The sequence below is a fragment of the Geotrypetes seraphini genome, chromosome 3 (assembly GCF_902459505.1).
Source record: "Geotrypetes seraphini chromosome 3, aGeoSer1.1, whole genome shotgun sequence".
Taxonomy (NCBI): Eukaryota; Metazoa; Chordata; class Amphibia; order Gymnophiona; family Dermophiidae; genus Geotrypetes; species Geotrypetes seraphini.
Genome location: NC_047086.1, coordinates 316,007,620 through 316,027,513, shown reverse-complemented (window position 1 = coordinate 316,027,513; position 19,894 = coordinate 316,007,620). Strand labels below are relative to the sequence as shown.

The 19,894-nt window shown below is 41.5% G+C and overlaps 1 protein-coding gene across 11 annotated transcripts in view; it reads left to right on the top strand.

Moving 5' to 3' along the window:
• Positions 1-19,894, top strand: part of PLCB1 (phospholipase C beta 1) — a 1,208,816-nt gene that overhangs the window by 702,556 nt on the left and 486,366 nt on the right. For all 11 annotated transcript variants that reach the window (XM_033937380.1, XM_033937379.1, XM_033937383.1 and 8 more), the window contains 2 exons: positions 2,309-2,409; positions 5,690-5,856. In XM_033937380.1, coding sequence (XP_033793271.1) covers positions 2,309-2,409; positions 5,690-5,856 — 268 coding nt within the window. The remainder of the gene's footprint in view (positions 1-2,308; positions 2,410-5,689; positions 5,857-19,894) is intronic.

Below are 19,894 nucleotides of genomic sequence, written 5' to 3'. Positions count from 1 at the left end.
TTTCGTACAGATGGGGGGGGGGGGGTGCCAAAAAATGATGGGCCCTGGGTGTCACATATGCTAGGTACGCCACTGCTGCTAGGCACAATTCTGTTAACAGCGCCTAGCGGATGACAATCATGCTCAACAACGCCTAGGAGCTAGGACCTGTTTATAGAATAAGGGCTATAATGAAAACGGAAATATTACCCTACTGTTTGGTATGCATAATTTTGTGAGGTAAAATAAGTGCATACTTTTGAAACAATGTCCCAAGAGTATGACCCTGACTCTTCCCCAAGTAGAAGACTGCAGAAGGAAATATATGGTTATCTACCACTGATACTGATTTATTTTGTAGGATTTTTATTGATACAGAATCATAGATGGGCATACTTGTAAGGTAGGAAATCTCAATCCAGTCCTCAGGAAATCTATAGTGAAGATGCAGGAGAAGGATGTTCATTCACTGCCTCCACATCTCTCTCATACATAATATTCATTTTGGATATGTTGAAAGAAGTAAAGGGTCAGTTTAAGTGGTTTACATATACTAAAGGCAGGTACCTTTTTTCTTCCCCTAGTGTGCTCACAATCTGTACCTGGGCAATGGAGAGTTAAGTAACTTGCCTAGGGTTACAAGAAGCCACAGTGGGAATCAAACCCAGTTCCCCGGGTTCTCAGCCTACTGCATTAACCATTAGGCTACTGATTGTCTGGGTGTGACCTGAAGAGTGGGATGAGAACCCCTATTTTAAAACATAGATGAAATGAGACTACTTCAATGTAATAGTGACATTTAAGATACACTTTTTGTTTCCTTTCAAGCTCTTGGTCATGGACTTGCTCCCTTCATAGGGCAAAAATATTTCCTTGTTATTTGAAAAATAGATTTATCTCTAATAATAAAATCAAAGATTTGGCTGAATCTATATATATATATTTTTTTTTTTACATAAAAACAGAGTCCCACATCTCTCCAAATATATATGTTGTGCCACTGGGATTTTAGCGCATCTGTGAAGCTAAAAGCTATTCCATCGGTAGTTTCACTACCAGGAGGGCCTCCCAACGTGGACAGGTTTCAGCGGGGATGTCAGACTAACAATGTACCACCCATCTAGGCAGCAGCAGATGGGCAGTGTTGCAGGCATAAGATCGCGTTTGATGCAACATCAAATTTATACTGTGCTGAAGAAAGGCCTGGCAATCTACTTTTTTATTCGGCCACAAAAACTTGGTATCATTATCAAGTTGCTAGGACTTGATGTTTGAAGTTACACTAGCAGCTAATAGCATAACTGGGCAAAAAATATGACTGAATGGCCCAAAAGTTTGCGATAAGTTTTAGGTGGAGGGAGGTGGGTCAAAAATATATCCACATAATAGTCATATTCAGCCAGTATCTATTCTAGATAACTTCTAAGTTTAGTTTAGACTTACCTAATTCCAGGCATAAACTAAACAGATAATGGCAGGATGATGACTATACTTTTCATATATTGATTGCAACTATTTGGAAAGTGGTGCTGAATGTACTAGGCGACATCGCTTGACTGGCAATGTTTTATCTGCACACAGTACATTGTTATGCTTATTTACAATCCATTTGCTGTTGTTTATAGCAACACCGGACCAAGGAAGAAGGTCTTTCGTGACCAAAACACGGCCCGTGTTGGGTCCATACAACAATTCATTTACTGTGTATTCCTATGTTGGTATTTCGGAACTGCACCGTGTACACTAAGGGCTCCTTTTACTAAGCTGCGTTAGGGCTTTAGCGCGTTCTACATTGCCGTATGCACTAGATGCTAACGCCAGCACTGAGCTGGCGTTAGTTCTAGTCGCATAGCGTGGGGTTAGCGCACGCTGATCTGCTGGGTGAACTAAAAACGCTAGCGCACCTTAGTAAAAGGAGCCCTAAGATTGTTTGAATAAAAAGACTCGTATCAAGATCATCAGTTCTACTTTTATTCCCTTTGTAATTGCTGAATGTTCATATTAATTTAAGCATCAACATTGACATTAATATGACAATCATGTTACACTGACTTTCCTGCAGTGTTTTCCCCATATAATTAGCATTTTGTGAGTGTCTAATCATTGAAATGATAGGTGATACCATTTGTTGGTAGCAATTTGGTTCTTCCAGTGCTGTAATATTCAGTACAATTTATTACCCCTTGAAAAGTCAACTATTCTAAAAATAAAAAAAACTATGAAGAGTAAATGATGCATAGAATTGTGTCCATTGATCTATCCGACTTTTCAAGGTAACATGTAAAGAAATAAATTATGTTTTCTTTTTTGTATGCTCTTCATTTCACAGAATGATTCAATCCCTCAAGAAGACTTTGTGCCCGAAACATACAGAAAATTCCTAAATGCACTATGTCCACGACCTGAGATTGACCACATTTTTTCTGAATTGTAAGAGAATTATATATAGATAGATATATAGATATGTATTTTATTGCTTTTGTTTACCCTTGATGATAGAGAGTGAATTTAAGTGCCACATCACTCTGCTAACTAGGATGAATAGCACGCACAACTAAGGCCCTCTTTTACTATGGTGCGCTAACTGATTAGCGCGCTAATCGATTTAGCACGCGCTAAATGCAAACACGTGCATGTTAGTGTTTAGCGCATGCTAATTCGATTAGCATTCACTAATCGGTTAGCGCACCTTAGTGAAAGAGGGGGTAAGTTGAATAATGTCATTTAGCAACCTCTTATCCATTTATAATAGTAAACATGTTTTTATTTTAATTTTTCTTTTTACAAGGGGCCGCTGAAAAGTTATCAGCCCAACCAAGATGAAACTGATGTGTAGCCATAAAACTTACAAGTTATTCTACACTTTTCTTGGCACTTTTTGTTTCAATGATATGAAATGAAACGAAAAGGGTAAAGAAAAGTGTGGAATAACTTGTAAGTTTCGTGGCTCCACATCATTCTCTTCTTAGTTGGCCCCTCGTATTGTGATGTCATAATGCCTCATTCCACCAATGCTTAAGAGCCCTCCTCATCAGTGATGTCACAATGGCTTGGTTTCCCTATACTTGTGCCCATTTGCTAGATGCATTTGCCTCATTGAAATAAAAAGTGTCAAGAGAAGTGTGTAATAACTTGTAAGTTTCATGGCTCCACATCAGTTTCTTCTTGGTGGGATGAGAATTTTTCAGCAGCCTCTCATATTATATTTACTCTTTATATTAAGATAAACTTGAATACAGAAAAAAATACCAGGCAGACTTAAAAGTATCAGAAGTAAACAAAAAACTATTTTGAATCTAAAGCAATCATCACCAGAAAAAGAGATCACCAAATTGGTGATGCAAAGTAATGAAGACCTTCAGAGAAGACTCAACAAGGAAAAAAAATGTACAAAGAACATAAGGAAACATTTTTCTCTTACGAGGGGGTTGCTGAAAAGTTCTCAGCCCAACCAATCAACTTCCCAAATTCTGAATGTTATTTTGCCACTCTAGCTGAAAAGAGTGTTATATTATCAAGTGCCAATGTGCAGAAGCAACAAAATTCTATGATTTGACATTGTTTCAGATCAATGATTGAACCATATCATTCTCTTCTTGGTTGGGCTGAGAACTTTTCAGCATCCCCTCTTAAGTATTTTAATGCCCCTTTACGTAAGAGAGGTGTTCACAAAAGGGTCACTGTCAGATCCTCTAGAAAATAATGCAGCTAAGTAGGTAAACAAACCAGAAATTTAGCTCACTCAAGGAGAATATCTCCTGCTACATGGCAATGACCTAATCTATACAATATATTACTATTGTTGGAGCAACAGCACACTTCTAGTGGACGGGACTTTTTCATTGTTATATATCTAATAATAATTTATTCTTATATACCACCAGACCACAAATGGTTCTAGGTGGTTCACAGCAGATAAGGCTGAACATCCAGCGAATAAAAAGTTCAAAAAGATATATCAATTTCTAGAATGTACACAATACGTGTTATATTTAAAAAGCATTAGGAAGCTTGGGTTACAAATTTGTCAAATAGTTGTGTCTTTAATAGTTTTCTAAAAAAATAATAGGATGAGACTCCTGGCATGATTCTGCCAAACCAGGCGTTCATTTTGGCTGCCTGGAAAGAGACAGTCCTTTTGAGAAATCTCTTCAAACGACACGATTTGACAGTAGGATATGTGAATAACTGGACTCTACGTGTGGGCTTATTGGAGTGATGTAAAGAGAAGTGGGAAACAAGGTAACCTGGGGACATACTGAAGATTGATTTAAAGCAAATACATGCAAATTTGAATAAAACTCTAGCCTCATCAGTAACCAGTGTAATCTACTACCTTCAGTGTAAAGTAATTTAAATGAGCTTAGGTGTTCTTGGATCATTGCTGCTACCAAGTTGAGATACATGTAGTTTGGAGATATTCCCAAGGTCCAACAATTAGTAGAGGATATAATAGATGAAAGGATCAAGGGGGAAAACACCCCAACATTTTATTAGTCTGAAACCTTGTAAGTCTTTAATGTTTTGATTTAAGGATATTAGTATTTAGGAATGGGCAGCCAAAATTGTGTTTTTTTTTTCTTTTTTCTTTGGAAATGAATGTGGCCAAGAGTGTGCACTCCATGCAAAGGACTAAGCAATATTCTCTAATTGTATAATTTGAGCTTCTAAACATAAGTACCATTTGTGTGCTAAGATTATCGAACACTAGTACTTATATGAACGACACATTCACATACATAAGTGCTATAAGGCTGATATTGAGACCATGGATGGGAGGCCTACTAACTCCCACGATTGATGCTGACCGCCAATATTCAATGCTGAGCCATTTCTGGATGATCAGTATTGAATATCCAGTCTATCTTTGACTGGCTCAAACTTAGCCAGGAATGTCAATTGTAAGCGCCATTTTTATTTTTTAAACCATTTTGTATGGCTGTGTCTCACTAACATAGAAACATAGAAGCATGATGCAGATAAAGGCCAAATGGCCCATCCAGTCTGCCCATCCGCAGCATCCACTATCTCTTTCTCTCTCGAAGAGATCCCTCATGCCTGTCTCACGCTTTCTTGAATTCAGACCCACCACCTCTACATAGTTTGTCTCCACCACCTCTACATAGTTCATGCATTTACCACCCTTTCTATAAAACAGTATTTCTTTAGATTACTCCTGGGCCTATCACCTCTTAACGTCATCTTCTCATTCCAGAATTTTCCTCATTTGAAAAAGACTCACCTCCTGTACATTAATGCCATGGAGATATTTAAACATCTCTATCATATTCCCTTTCTCCTGCCTTTCTTCCAGAGTATATATATTGAGTTTACTAAAGTCTGTCCCATATGCTTTATGTCAAAGACCACTAACCAATCTTTGTAGCAGCCCTCTGGACCAACTCCATTCTATTTATATCTTTTTGAAGGTGTGGTCTCCAGAATTGCACACAATATTCCAAATGGGGCCTCACCAGAGACTTATACAGCAGTACTATCACCACTTTTTTCCTAGTGGCCATTCCTCTGCCTGTGTACCCGAGCGTCCTCCTGGTTTTGACCATCACCTTTTCTTCCTTAAGATCATCAGACATAGACACTAAGAAAGTGTATAATAAGATTTCAAATACATTAAAATAAGTCTAAATTGTGTATCGGATAAAATGTTTTTGTTATAATTAATGGACTTTCATCTTACAATTCATTGTAGTGGTGCAAAGGGCAAGCCTCACCTCAGCGTTGACCAGATGATGGAGTTTATAAATTCTAAGCAGCGAGACCCCCGATTAAATGAAATCCTCTATCCACCTCTGAAACAGGAACAAGTACAGCAACTGATTGAGAAATATGAGCCCAATAGCAGTTTTGCAAAGAAAGGTAAGTAATGTTTCTGTGAACTGAAGGCCCTATTTACTAATTACCTGATATTCAAGGCCGTTTTAACTGGGCACAAGCATTGACTATCTGGATGAGTAATTAATACTCATACATGTGGTCTTTCTACCAGTTTCCACATGTGGTCTTTATGTGATCAGCTGCTGAATTTTCAGTGTGAAATCCAAACAGATTAGATGGTGATGAACTACCATGGAGACGAAAAGAAGTTAAAGGAAGTTTACAGTTTCCTTTGATTTGCTTGGGCAAGGTCACTATGGATGATAATCAGAGACTTGGTTCCTTTTCGGCCTATTGCTCTAATGCAGTGTTTCACAAACTGTGTGCCGCAGCATACCAGTATGCCTCCTGAGATTTCAGGTGTACCGCGGTTCCCTGGGGAAGAGGAGAGGTGCCGGCGCCTGATGACTGTCTTCAGGATGTGCCTCTCGTGAAGAAAGGCATGTCCTGTAAGCAATCCCCTGATGCCAACACCTATTCTCTCTGCCGGCCCTTCTCTCCAGCGCAGGTCCTTCTCTCGGCTCACGGCCCATTTGAAGGGCCTTTGCGCATGTGCTAATGTCAGCACGCTGACGCCTGCGCACTTCTGTGTGTCTCGATCCGGGGACACTAGGTTTTGTGTGCCCCGGCTCGAAAAAGTTTGCTAGACATTGCTCTAAGGTGTGGTTGATTTAAGCAACTGAATAATCATTGGCCAAGCATAAACTGTTTTTTTTTTCCCCATATAAGGAAGGAAGAAGTCATTCCTAAAAATGAAATGTCATCTGCTTGTTGATAAAAGAGTATTGATCTAGCTATGGCAATGTTTCACAAACTGTGTGCCGTGGCACACTAGTATGCCTCCTGAGATTTCAGGTGTGCCGCTACACACTAGGGTGGAGGAGAGTCATCTTCGCCGGCTGACTGCCTACAGGACGCCCCTCTCGCGAGAGGCTCATCTTGTAGGAAGTCAGCCAGCACAGATGACTTTACTCCTGGCCGGCGTCTCTCCTCCTCTCCCTGCACCTCCTGGATCCCTCCACCGAAGTGGGGCGCGGCCAGATGGGCCTCTGCGCATGGGTGGACATCGATGCGATGATGTCATGCATGTGTGTGACGTCATCGTGTCGATATCCGCGCACTTCCGGGTGCATCAAATTTAGTGTGCGGCCGGCTGGAAAGTTTACGAGACACTGAGCTAGGGCAACATGTTTAGTATGATCACAGTAAGGGACGTGTCAGAAATAATAGTCATGGAACCTAACAACAAACCTGTTGAATTGTCAGCATACATCTTATGTTAATACAATAACACTGGGCCAGTGGACATGCTGGACTTAGGAGAAAATATACGGCTCTATAACCTGTATCAGCTGGTTTATTGGTAATTTTTCATTAGTAAACCTGCATTTTGTATACAATAAGACAGTGACCCCATCTTTTTCATGTAAAGAGCCACAGTGTGAACATAAGAACATAAGAAATGCCTTCACCGGATCAGACCTTAGGTCCATCTAGACCGGTGACCCGCACACGCGGAGGCTAAGCTAGGTGTTCCCTGATGAAGACCTTGTTAACCCGTATCCCTCAATGTGTGAATATGAGAAAGCTCAGAGGGCCACCAAAATATTTCAAGTTTACACATAGTACTAATTTTGTAAACCGCCTTGACCTGCTTGTTCAGACTGAGTATTAAACATCAATTCTTCCTGATGTATCCTCATTTTATTTTGTATGGTTACTCGCCTAATGTATAGCCCATTATGTATCTTTGGTTTGTCTCTTACTCTCATCTCTGTTATATGGACAATGGACATTTGTTTCATAATTATCCTGTTGATAATCCTTATTTTTCTGTTTGTATTGTTTTGCAACTAAAACCAATAAAAATTATTGAACAGAAAAAAAAAAATTAATACTAATATTGGTTCAGCAACGCTTCAAAGATATACATTTAAAAACTCATTTTGAGTTGTCAACAGTAGCAAATTCCATAAATTACCATATATACTTGAATATAGGCCAACCCGAATATAAACCGAGCTAACCCTTTCCCCCCCAAAAAAAGAGGAAAAAAGTTTGACTTGAATATAAACTGAGGTGTTAATTCCCTGCCCTGCCCTGGATTTGTACTAGGACCATTGTCATTCAGTGGTGTAGTAAGGGAGGGGGGGATCGCTCCAGGCACCTAGAGGCACCGGCATCTCTCCACCCCCCCCCCCCATGCCATGCTCACACCCTCCATTTGCCCTGCACCTCTTTAAATCTTCGCCAGTGCGAGCAAATTCTCCAGTCTGCTACTTGCATAGGCCTGGCTTCCTTCTGAAATCACGTTGACATTGTTGTCGCAGCGGTGAGAAACTAGCGGTATGGAGGAATGGGGGGCATGTGCATGGCAGGGGGAGGGAAGGGGTTCCATAACTTCAACGTGTTCCTCGTGACTTCGTTAACTCTCCTTCCGACATCACTTCCTACATGTTGCACCTGGAAGTGACATCAGCGGGATCAGATGCGGTCGCAACTAGAGGTATGGGATGAGGGGGGCATGTATGTGGCGGGGGGGGAGTGGGGAGAGGCAAGGGGTGGAGATGAGGGGGGCCGCACCCCCACCATGATGGCACCCGGGGCAGACCGCTCCATGCCCCCCCTTTACTATGCCATTGGGTGATGGCAGACTTCAGTTAGGCAGCACCAATGCTACAATTTGGATTTCCATTGCTCTCTTTTTCTTGTGCTCATCTCTCGTGATTAAGGTCCTATTGCAAGAGATTTTAGCTTGAGGGCAGGATGGGTAGGAGACTTGAACCTCAGTAGGTGCAATTATGATGTGTATTTATTTATTTAAAAATGTATATGCCACATTAAAACTATGCAGTTTACAAAATTACATGCATACATATTAAAAATACTAAAACAGGCCATTCAGAAAGGGTTCCCTGATTGGCGTAACTTAAAAAATTAGTAGATGTTTTATTAAATGGGAAAATGCTGGATGATTCACGACTGCAACAATCATTTGGTATTTCAAATTCTCAGAATTATAAATGGTTGCAGCTAAAGCAAGCCATTCAGAAGGGGCTCCCTGATTGGCGAAGTTTAAAAAGTCATTATAACTTGCAGATCCTTTGTTTCCAGACAGATTTCCTAGGTCATCAGGCTGCCCGGTGGTATAAATTAATATCTGAATTATTGAATAAAAAACCAAAATCTAGTGTTAGAGACATTTGGAGTATTGAAATAAATCAGTATATTTCTGCATCTCGATGGCCATGGATTTGGACTTGGAGGATGAGATGTACAGCGTCAGCATCTATGAGACAAACATGTTTTTTTCTGTTACATAGATCATTTTGGACCCCTGTTAGGTTATACAAATTAGATAGTTCTAAATCTAATAGATGCTGGCACTGTCATCTAGACATAGGGACATTCGATCATCTGTTGCTCTATTGTCCTTTGATACTCAGTTTTTGGAGGATTAACCTTATATTAGAATCAGCAATCCCTTTGACGTATGAGGCAATTATATGTGGAACTTTGCTGCATGTCAAGCCTCCTATAGATCGCTACAAAGTCAGGCTCTTCTTGATTATGACAGGGATAGGTATGCAGTTCATAACCCGTAATTGGAAGAATTGTGATCAGCTCAACTTTCCGTTTTGGTGGGCCAGTTTATGTTTAGAATACAAATACGAAAAAGATGAATGCAAATATACTGGGGCATAGCAAAGTATTTAATTTGATCTGGGGCCTGTTGACATCCTTTGTTGATTCAACATAGTTTCTTGGTTTTCAAATATTTTCTTTATTTTTATACATGTCCAGGATGGGGTGGGTGGGTAGGGGGGGATATATTTTTTGGTTCATTTCTTGATCAAATTGTTGGATGGGAGGGGAGGGATATTTATTATCTTCTTTGTTATTGATGGAATTTAAGTGCTTATTTTGTAATGAATGCATGTATAATTATGGCACTTTATATTAGTTTTGAAAATTAATAAAGATCTAAAAAAAAAAATATTAGTATAGCTTGTCGGGCCTATGTTTCCAGATAAATTTGCAAGGGCATCAGGCCGCCAAGTGGTACAAATTACTATATGACTATTTGAATAAAAACAAAAACTGTGGATACAGATGTTCTGGAGATAATTTGTTGTATTTGAATAAAAAACAAAAACAAGCTTAAAAGATATTTGGAGTATTGAAACAAAGCAGCATACTTCTGCTACACAATGGCCATGGATTTGGACTTGGAAGATGAGATGTACAGCATCAGCATCTATAAGAGAAACTTGGTTTTTCTTGTTACATATAATTTTCTGGACCCCAGTTGCAAAAGTTGGGTAGTTCAAAGTCTAATAGATGCTGCCACTGTCATCTTGAAGTATGGACACTGGATCACTTGTTTCATTGGCCCTTGATACTCAACTTTTGGAAGTCTATTTGGGGAAAAATTAATAGGATATTGGAGGCTTCTATTCCACTGTCGTATGACATTGTTTTATTTGGGACTTTATTGCAAGCTAAAAGTCCAGTTGATACAAACAAAAACAGACTTATTATTATTATGACGGGGTAGCTATGCAGTTAATTGGAAGAACTGGGACAGATTGAACTTTAACTTTTGGTGGGAAACTTTATGTCAATATTATAGATTTGAAAAAATGGATTCTGAACAATTGGGACATAATAAAAAATTTAAGGAAACATGGGGTCCATTAGTGGAATTTGTTAAAACTGATTAATTGAATAAGTCTTTAATTCTTAATTGATTTTTACACACATCCAGGGAGGGGGGAATGTATTTTGCAGTGAAGCTGTGTTATTCTGTGGTGTTACAGTTTCGGAGCAACGGTTTGTTCGTTTTGCTTTAGACCATTTGAGACGATTTGATACCCAAAGACTCCTAAGACTCCTGATGCAGGCCGGGTGGCCGAAACATGATCATGTCGAGTCGTTGAGTTGCTTTGGATGTATGAGCTAATTTGGATTAATAAAGGCCATTGGATTCATCAGATGAGTTGAAAGACACTTTTTTGTGCACCAATCTGATTGGACATTTCCACTTTGCTCTTGCCTGTTTGATTTTGTGGAATTGCTTCCCCTGTTTTATTGTATAATCAAACATATGCTGACAGTTTGTGGACTCCTGACGAAGACTTCTAAAGAGCTGTGGTTTTTTTTTTTTTTTACTGTAATCCACATTTGCTTGGTATTTCCCTCTCCAAATGAAGGGTGGCCATACATCAAACTGAGCAGAGAGGACCTTTTTTCCTGCCTCGTGATGACAGTATATAGCATAACATAGCATCGTGCTTCTAGACCGCATAACCATAAGTTCAACGCGGTTTACAAAAGATTATAAATAGAGATAACAAAGGAAACACAATAGAATATTTTGTAAAGAGATGAGTTTTCAACTGGGTTCTAAAATGTCTATAAGAACATGCTGTAGGCAACAACAATTGAAATTCTTTATCGTGGGAAACTGCCTGATATGCTAATGTACGATCAAGAAATTTCTTGCTTTTGCAATCCTGAACGGATGGAAAAGTGAGCAAGGCATGTGATCTTCTACTATACTTATAGGATGCTATAAGAAATCTGTCAGCCAAATAGAGCAGGGCAGTGCCATACATGACTTTATAGCAAAGACAACTCAACTTGAATATAGCACAAGCTCCCTTTGATGATATCACCCTATTTATATAAACATGTCCCTAATCCTGCCCATTTTGCATAACCCTACCCCTTTTGATGATGTGACGGGAAGTGACGACATACTCTGCACAGACCATGCCCCCTTTTCAAGATGGCAGCATGCACTGGAGTTCTGTACGTCACTTTCTGTTTTGCACTATTTGCTGCCATATTGGATGTGTCACATGACAGGAAATGACGTCAGTCGCCCAACACTGCCCCTCTAAGGAGCATAAACAGTTTGTTTTTCCCTATCATTTATTTTTATTTTTTAACTTCACTCCTCCAAGCTTGTTTTTTTAAAAAAAATCAGTTTTTTACGGTAACTTTCACAAAATCATTGCATGAAGAATTTTGTTACAGCTAAAAAGTTTATTCAGGAGAAGCCTGCTTAAAAAGCTTTTGTTTAACTAAATGCACATCTTACTGATTTGTCAGCAATTTCCATCCCATCAGAAGCACAGCCCACGCCCTTCCCTCTCTCCACACTCCACTCCCTCTCTCCTTGTGATACCAACAGACAGTGTGGAATAAACAGCAAAATAACAGGGTTTTCTCTCTGCACAGAAACACAAAGCTGGTCTGAGTGATTATGGTGTCACTTTCTGTGATATCATAAAAAACCACTAAGGCATGAAATAGAGCCGAATGGGTGATCTTGCAGGTTTTTAAGGTGTGCTCTAAAATGGGGTGGTTTTAAATCAGAAAATGGAGCCTTGTACCCAATTTGGGGTTGTCAGCCTAGAGGCTTATGGGAAATTATATCAATCTGACCCTGGCATGGGAAGGCAGATAGACCCTTAGTGCAGGGAAACTGTGTTAAGTTTTCCTGATTGAATCATGACTAGCTAAAAGGTGTTAATGTCTGATTAAGAGGGTGCTTAGGACAATGGTGCACAGATCAAGCCAGAGACTTAATCCCATCACCATGCTTGCAGATGTCACACTCTCCTTTGTCAATTAAATTGACCATTGTCTCAAACAGTTTGCAAGTTCTAAACAGAAAGATATTGGGAGATACAATGTTTTCTCTAGTCAGAATAAGATTCCAAGGTATAAAAGCCTGCTCTCTGCTCTATCAATCTCTCTCTTTTTCTATGGAGCTATCAATGTGTCTCTTTTCCTATCAAGCTATCAGGAGAGGGGTCTTGGCCCTCTCTCTCTCTTTCTATCTAGCTATCTCTTGGCTCTTGGCTTGGCACTCTGGTTCTCTCTTGATAGCTTGATAGGAAAAGAGACACATTGATAGCTCCATAGAAAAAGAGAGAGATTGATAGAGCAGAGAGCTGAATTGTTAAACGAATACTTCTGCTCGGTCTTCACCCGCGAGGCGCCAGGTTCCGGCCCTCATCTACAGAAAAAGAATGGCTCAGGAGACCCGTTTAGTAATTTCAAGTTTACTACAAGCAGTGTCTACTGTGAGCTGTCTAAACTCAAGGTTAACAAAGCAATGGGGCCAGACAACCTACACCCCAGGGTGCTCAGGGAGTTAAGGGACGTCCTGGCGGAACCACTATCCGCACTTTTCAATCTCTCCCTTAGTACAGGTAGAGTCCCGTTGGACTGGAAAACGGCTAACGTCGTTCCACTCCACAAAAAGGGTTGCAAGACAGAGGCTGAGAACTACAGACTAGTGAGTCTCACATCTATAGTGAGTAAACTAATGGAAACCCTAATCAAACAACAATTAGATAAGATCCTGGATGAGGAGAATCTATGGGATCCCCGTCAACATGGATTTACTAAGGGGAAATCCTGCCAATCCAACTTGATCAGCTTCTTTGACTGGGTGACGGGGAAGCTCGATGTTGGAGAATCCTTGGACATTGTATACTTGGACTTCAGCAAAGCATTTGATAGTGTCCCACACCGCAGGTTGTTGTGCAAAATGAGTTCTATAGGATTAGGAGACACTTTGACAAAATGGGTTGGGGACTGGCTTAGTGGTAGGCTTCAGAGGGTGGTGGTGAACGGCATCCCCTCTGTAACGACGGCAGTGATCAGCGGAGTGCCACAGGGCTCGGTCTTAGGCCCGATCCTTTTCAATATCTTTATAAGGGACTTGGCTGAGGGGCTTCGAGGTAAAATAACGTTATTTGCCGATGACGCCAAACTATGTAATATAACAAGCAAGAGCACAACGAACAATATGAAACACGACCTACTCCTATTGGAGCAATGGTCTAGGACCTGGCAACTGAGTTTCAATGCCAAGAAATGCAAAGTCATGCACCTCAGCAGTCAAAATCCATGCGAGACTTACACCCTAAATGGCGAGATCCTAGCAAGGACTGTTGCAGAACGGGACTTAGGGGTGATCATCAGTGAAGACATGAAGACTGCCAATCAAGTGGAGCGGGCTTCATCTAAGGCCAGGCAGATTATAGGATGTATATGTAGGAGTTTCGTCAGCCGTAAGCCTGAAGTCATTATGCCGTTGTATAGATCCATGGTGAGGCCCCATCTAGAATATTGTGTGCAATTCTGGAGGCCTCATTACCGCAAGGATATACTGAGACTTGAGTCAGTCCAGCGAATGGCCACCCGGATGGTCTCGGGACTCAAAGATCTCCCGTACGAGGAACGGCTGGATAAATTGCGGCTATACTCACTAGAGGAACGCAGAGAGAGAGGAGATCTGATCGAGACGTTCAAGTACCTCACGGGCCGTATCGAGGTAGAAGAGGATTTCTTTTTTTTCAAAGGTCCGACGGCGACAAGAGGACATCCATGGAAAATCAGGGGTGGGAAATTGCATGTCGACACCAGGAAATACTTTTTCACCGAAAGAGTGGTTGATCGCTGGAATAGACTTCCACTTCAGGTGATCGAGGCAAGCAGCGTGCCTGATTTTAAGAAGAAATGGGATCGTCACGTGGGATCTCTGCACAGAGTTAAATAGGGGAGGATCATTGGGGTGGGCAGACTAGATGGGCCGCGGCCCTTATCTGCCGTCTTTTTCTATGTTTCTATGTTACCATGTCTTCCTGGGAAAAGAGCCCCAGTTTCTCAGCATATGAAAGGATTTCCTAACCCTTTATCAATCGTGTCGCTTTTTTCTGAGCCCTCTCAAGTATCGCCATATCCTTCTTAAGGTATGGCGACCAATATTGGACACAGTACTCCAGATGTGGGTTCACCATCGCCTGATACAACGGCAGGATAACTTATTTTGTTCTGGTTGTAATACCTTTCTTGATAGTACCTAGCATTCTGTTCACCTTCTTAGAGGCCGCTGTGCACTGTGCCGACTGCTTTATTGTCTTGTCCACCAGTACTCCCAAGTCCTTTTCTAGGCTACTTTCACCCATTACCAGCCCTCCCATCGTATAGCTGTACATCAGGTTTCTGTTTCCTACATGGAAGACTTTACATTTCTCTACATTGAACTTCATCTGCCATCATTTTGCCTACTCTCCCAGTTTGTTCAGGTCCCTTTGTAAATCTTCACAGTCCTCTTTAGTCCTAACCCCACTAAATAGTTTTGTGTCATCTGCGAATTTTATAACTTCACACTTTGTCCCTGTTTCTAGATCATTTATAAATAAATTGAACAGCAGCGGCCCGAGTACCGACCTCTGCGGAACACCACTCGTGACTCTCCTCCAGTCAGAGTAGTGGCCCTTCACTCCCACCCTTTGCCTCCTACCTGACATTTTTTTCCTCTGTGAAACACAAAAACATAACTATAAAAATAGAATTTGTTAAATCCTACAGCACTGCAAACCTTCCAGTATCACTAAGAATATGATGCGTCTCCTTTCTAACTCTTACTTAATTGAAACATTTACCCTCTCTCGGCCAATTATTAGATATGACAAGTGAAGAGCTATAAAAAGCACAGGGACTATAAACAGGGTCATGCTACAACAGTAGTAAATGCCTGAAATTTCAGTTTTAACAATACAACAGGGGAGCATTATCTTTACTTCTCTTTGCAATAGAGCAGGGTTTATTTTCATCATATAGATTTAGGAATATGAATCTAATGGGTTACAGGATCCGAGGCAACATGGCTTTACAAAAGGTAAATCGTGCCAAACGAACCTGATTGAATTTTTTGATTGGGTGACCAGAGAGCTGGATCGAGGACATATGCTAGATGTAATTTACTTGGATTTCAGCAAAGCCTTTGATACAGTTCCTCATAGGAGGCTGTTGAACAAACTTGAAGGGCTGAAGTTAGGACCCAAAGTGGTGAACTGGGTCAGAAACTGGCTGTCGGACAGACGCCAGAGGGTGGTGGTTAATGGAAGTCGCTCGAAGGAAGGAAAGGTGACTAGTGGAGTCCCTCAGGGTTCGGTGCTGGGGCCAATCCTGTTCAATATGTATGTAAGTGACATTGCTGAAGGGTTAGAAGGAAAAGTGTGCCTTTTTGCAGATGATATCAAGATTTGTAACAGAGTAGACACCGAAGAGGGAGTGGAGAATATGAAAAAGGATCTGCAAAAGTTAGAGGAATGGTCTAATGCCTGGCAACTAAAATTCAATGCAGAGTAATGCATTTGGGGATTAATAATAGGAAGGAACCGAATATGCTGGGAGGAGAGAAGCTGATATGCACGGACGGGGAGAGGGACCTTGGGGTGATAGTGTCCGAAGATCTAAAGGCGAAAAAACAGTGTGACAAGGCAGTGGCTGCTGCCAGAAGGATTCTGGGCTGTATAAAGAGAGGCGTAGTCAGTAGAAGGAAGAAGGTGTTGATGCCCCTGTACAGGTCATTGGTGAGGCCCCACTTGGAGTATTGTGTTCAGTTTTGGAGACCGTATCTGGCGAAAGACGTAAGAAGACTTGAGGCGGTCCAGAGGAGGGCGACGAAAATGATAGGAGGCTTGCGCCAGAAGACGTATGAGGAGAGACTGGAAGCCCTGAATATGTATACCCTAGAGGAAAGGAGAGACAGGGGAGATATGATTCAGACGTTCAAATACTTAAAGGGTATTAACGTAGAACAAAATCTTTTCCAGAGAAAGGAAAATGGTAAAACCAGAGGACATAATTTGAGGTTGAGGGGTGGTAGATTCAGGGGCAATGTTAGGAAATTCTACTTTACGGAGAGGGTGGTGGGTGCCTGGAATGCGCTCCCGAGAGAGGTGGTGGAGAGTAAAACTGTGACTGAGTTCAAAGAAGCGTGGGATGAACACAGAAGATTTAGAATCAGAAAATAATATTAAATATTGAACTAGGCCAGTTACTGGGCAGACTTGCACGGTCTGTGTCTGTGTATGGCCGTTTGGTGGAGGATGGCAGGGGAGGGCTTCAATGGCTGGGAGGGTGTAGATGGGCTGGAGTAAGTCTTAACAGAGATTTCGGCAGTTGGAACCCAAGCATAGTACCAGGTAAAGCTTTGGATTCTTGCCCAGAAATAGCTAAGAAGAAAAAAAAAAAAAAAAAATTAAATTGAATCAGGTTGGGCAGACTGGATGGACCATTCGGGTCTTTATCTGCCGTCATCTACTATGTTACTATGAATACTGATCTGTAAAAGAGCAGTGTTGTATAGGAACTCTATGAGTGTCGGGAGCAGCAGAGAGCATTCAGCGCGCCAGTCGGCGCTAAAAACCGCTTTTGCAGTTTTATGAAAGGGGGAGGGGGAAGGTAAATGTAACCTGTTACTTTATTTAGCAAAGGGTGGGGGAGGGAACAGTTGGGTATTCTGTTCATATCTCTCCCTGCATTCATCCACCATCCACCTTAAAGAGAAACAGATTAGTTTCCTAGATTGTCTCCAAATGCCACGAGGGGCCGCTGAAAAGTTCTCTGCCCTACCAAGAAGAAAATGATGTGGAACTACGAAATTTGCAAGTTATGCCACACTTTTCTTGACACCTTTTGTTTCATATCGTTGAAATGAAAAGTGTCAAGAAAAATGTGGAATAATTTGTAGGTTTCATGGCTCCACATCATTCTCTTCTTGGTTGGGCTGAGAACCTTTCAGCAGCCCCTTATATTCTGAATGGTTTAGTTCTTATCTGACAGATTGGACCTTTTCTGTTTCTCATTCTGGTATTCTTTCCATCCGTTTTTATCTGGTGTTCCACAGGGTTCTGTTCTTGGGCCTATTCTCTTTATGTTTATTTAAGATTTGATATACCGCTCCTGCATTTTACTGACCTAAGCGGTTTACAAAGTATCAAACTAAAATGAAATTAGGTACTTGAGAAAAAACTACCCTATCTGTCCCGAAGGCTCACAATCTAGCTAAAGTACCTGATAAACTAAAAATATGTAATAATAACATATAATAAATTTCCAAGATCAAAAAAATAGCAAATAGAAATAATGAAAGAACATAAAAAGTTAAAAATAAAATAAAACAAATTTAAGAGATAGAAAAGTCTCTGAAGCAGCCTGATATCAAACAGTCATATTTTAGTGCAGGTCTTAATACAACTCCCGGCATAGCACACTTCACAGATCCGCCACTGGCAGAGCTTGAAAGCATTAATGAAATTAACATTTCTAAAGCATATCCACTAAAACTGTTATATGAAATAAATAAATCCAAATCAACACGAATCAGTACAAATTGATATCTTTCTCACGTCCCTAACACTTTTGCTAGAGGCTCTTGGTTCACCTTTTTCATTTATGCTGATGATATGAAGTTATTGCATCCTCTTGATTAGACAAGAGACTATTCTCTGATATCTATAAAACTGGATGAGATTTTTGACTGGCTAACCACAAATAGATTAAAAATCAATTCTTGCAAAACTACCATGATCTTTTCACCAATTAAGTGTGCGCTGAGCTTGCCAGGTCGTACTTTTAGTTTGAAGCGTAATCTTTTATCATATTCAACATCATTTAAAATCCTAGGTGTCACCTTGGATTCTACCTTGTCGTTTCACTTGCACATCTCCAATGTAGTTTCATCTTCTTTTCTAAAGCTTTGTCAGCTTCGCTCGGTCAGGTCACTATTAAATCCCAATTCTTTATGAATCCTTGTGCATTCACTAGTTATTTCTAGATTGGATTATTGCAATTCACTACTTATTGGACTTCCGCAATACCAACTGCGTCGACTCCAGCTAGTACAAAATACTGCGCTCGGGCTTCTTTATAATCTCTCAAAATTCGATCACATCACTCCGCTTCTCAGACTTGAGCGCATGCTTCCGATCTCTTTTAAGATATCTTTCAAATATAACCTTCTCGCTTTTCAGATTCTGGACTCTGGTCTTCCTCTATTCTTATTTCTCATTCGATTCCCTATTCACCCAGGAGAGAGCTGCGTTCCTCAAATCAATCCTTACTGTCTATTCCATCATGTAGGCAGCTGTTTTTGGATATTTACAGAGACTCTAGTTTCTCTTTAATGACTCCAACTTTCTGGAATTCTCTGAAGTCGTTTAAGTCTCATTTGAAGGCTTATTACTCGTATTTCAAAATGGCATTTGAACCTAGTTCCTAATAGTTTGTCACTTCACAACTTTTGCCATGACTTGTGACTACGGAGTCTTTGGGCTCCTTTTACTAAGCCGCGTTAGGGCTTTAACGCGCGGAATAGCACGTGCTACATTGCCGCACTCGCTAGACCATTGAGCTGGCATTAGTTCTAGAAGCGTAGCGCACGGTAATTTCCTGCATGCGCTAAAAACGCTAGCGCACCGTAGTAAAAGGAGCCCTATATCTCTGCAATATTTATTTATTAGATTTCTATCCCATCCTCCCAGTCAGGGCCGCCATCAGGGCAGTACTACCAGTCCTGCATTCAGGGGCCCGGAGGTGACAGGGGGCCCGGGCTCCCCCAGGGTCCTAGGCAGTGTTCCCTCTAAGGCAGCGGTCTCAAACACGCGGCCCGCGTGTGGCTCTCCAGGTTTTATTTGCGGCCCGCGGTCTGGAGGCATCATTCTCTTCCTTTTGGAGCAGCAGCCGGCTCGTTCGTTCAAAGCCGCGGGTTGGCGGCTCCTTGCGCTATCCACTCCTGCATCGGAAGCCTCTCTGATGTCACAACAGACGCAGGCACGGATCTCGCAAGGAGCCGCCACCCGCGGCTTTGAACAAACGAGCCGGCCAGACATGCTGCTGCTCCAGTGGTGTACCAAGGGGGGGGGGGGGGGCGGTCCACTGTTCTCCCTAGAATGCGGCTCGTCTAGAGCAGTGGTGCCCAACCAGCTTCCCTTCCCTTCTCACTGCTGCCATCGGGGATCAGGCTGGCACCGTGTTCTTTGATCTCCCTGCTTCTCTTCCCTGCAGGGCCGACCAACTCTCGCGGCCCGACGTCAATTCTGACGTCGAGAGGATGTTAATTCTGACGTCGAGAGGACGTTCTGGCTAGCCAATCGCTGCCTGGCTGCCCGGAACGTCCTTTCCGACGTTAGAATTGATGTCGGGC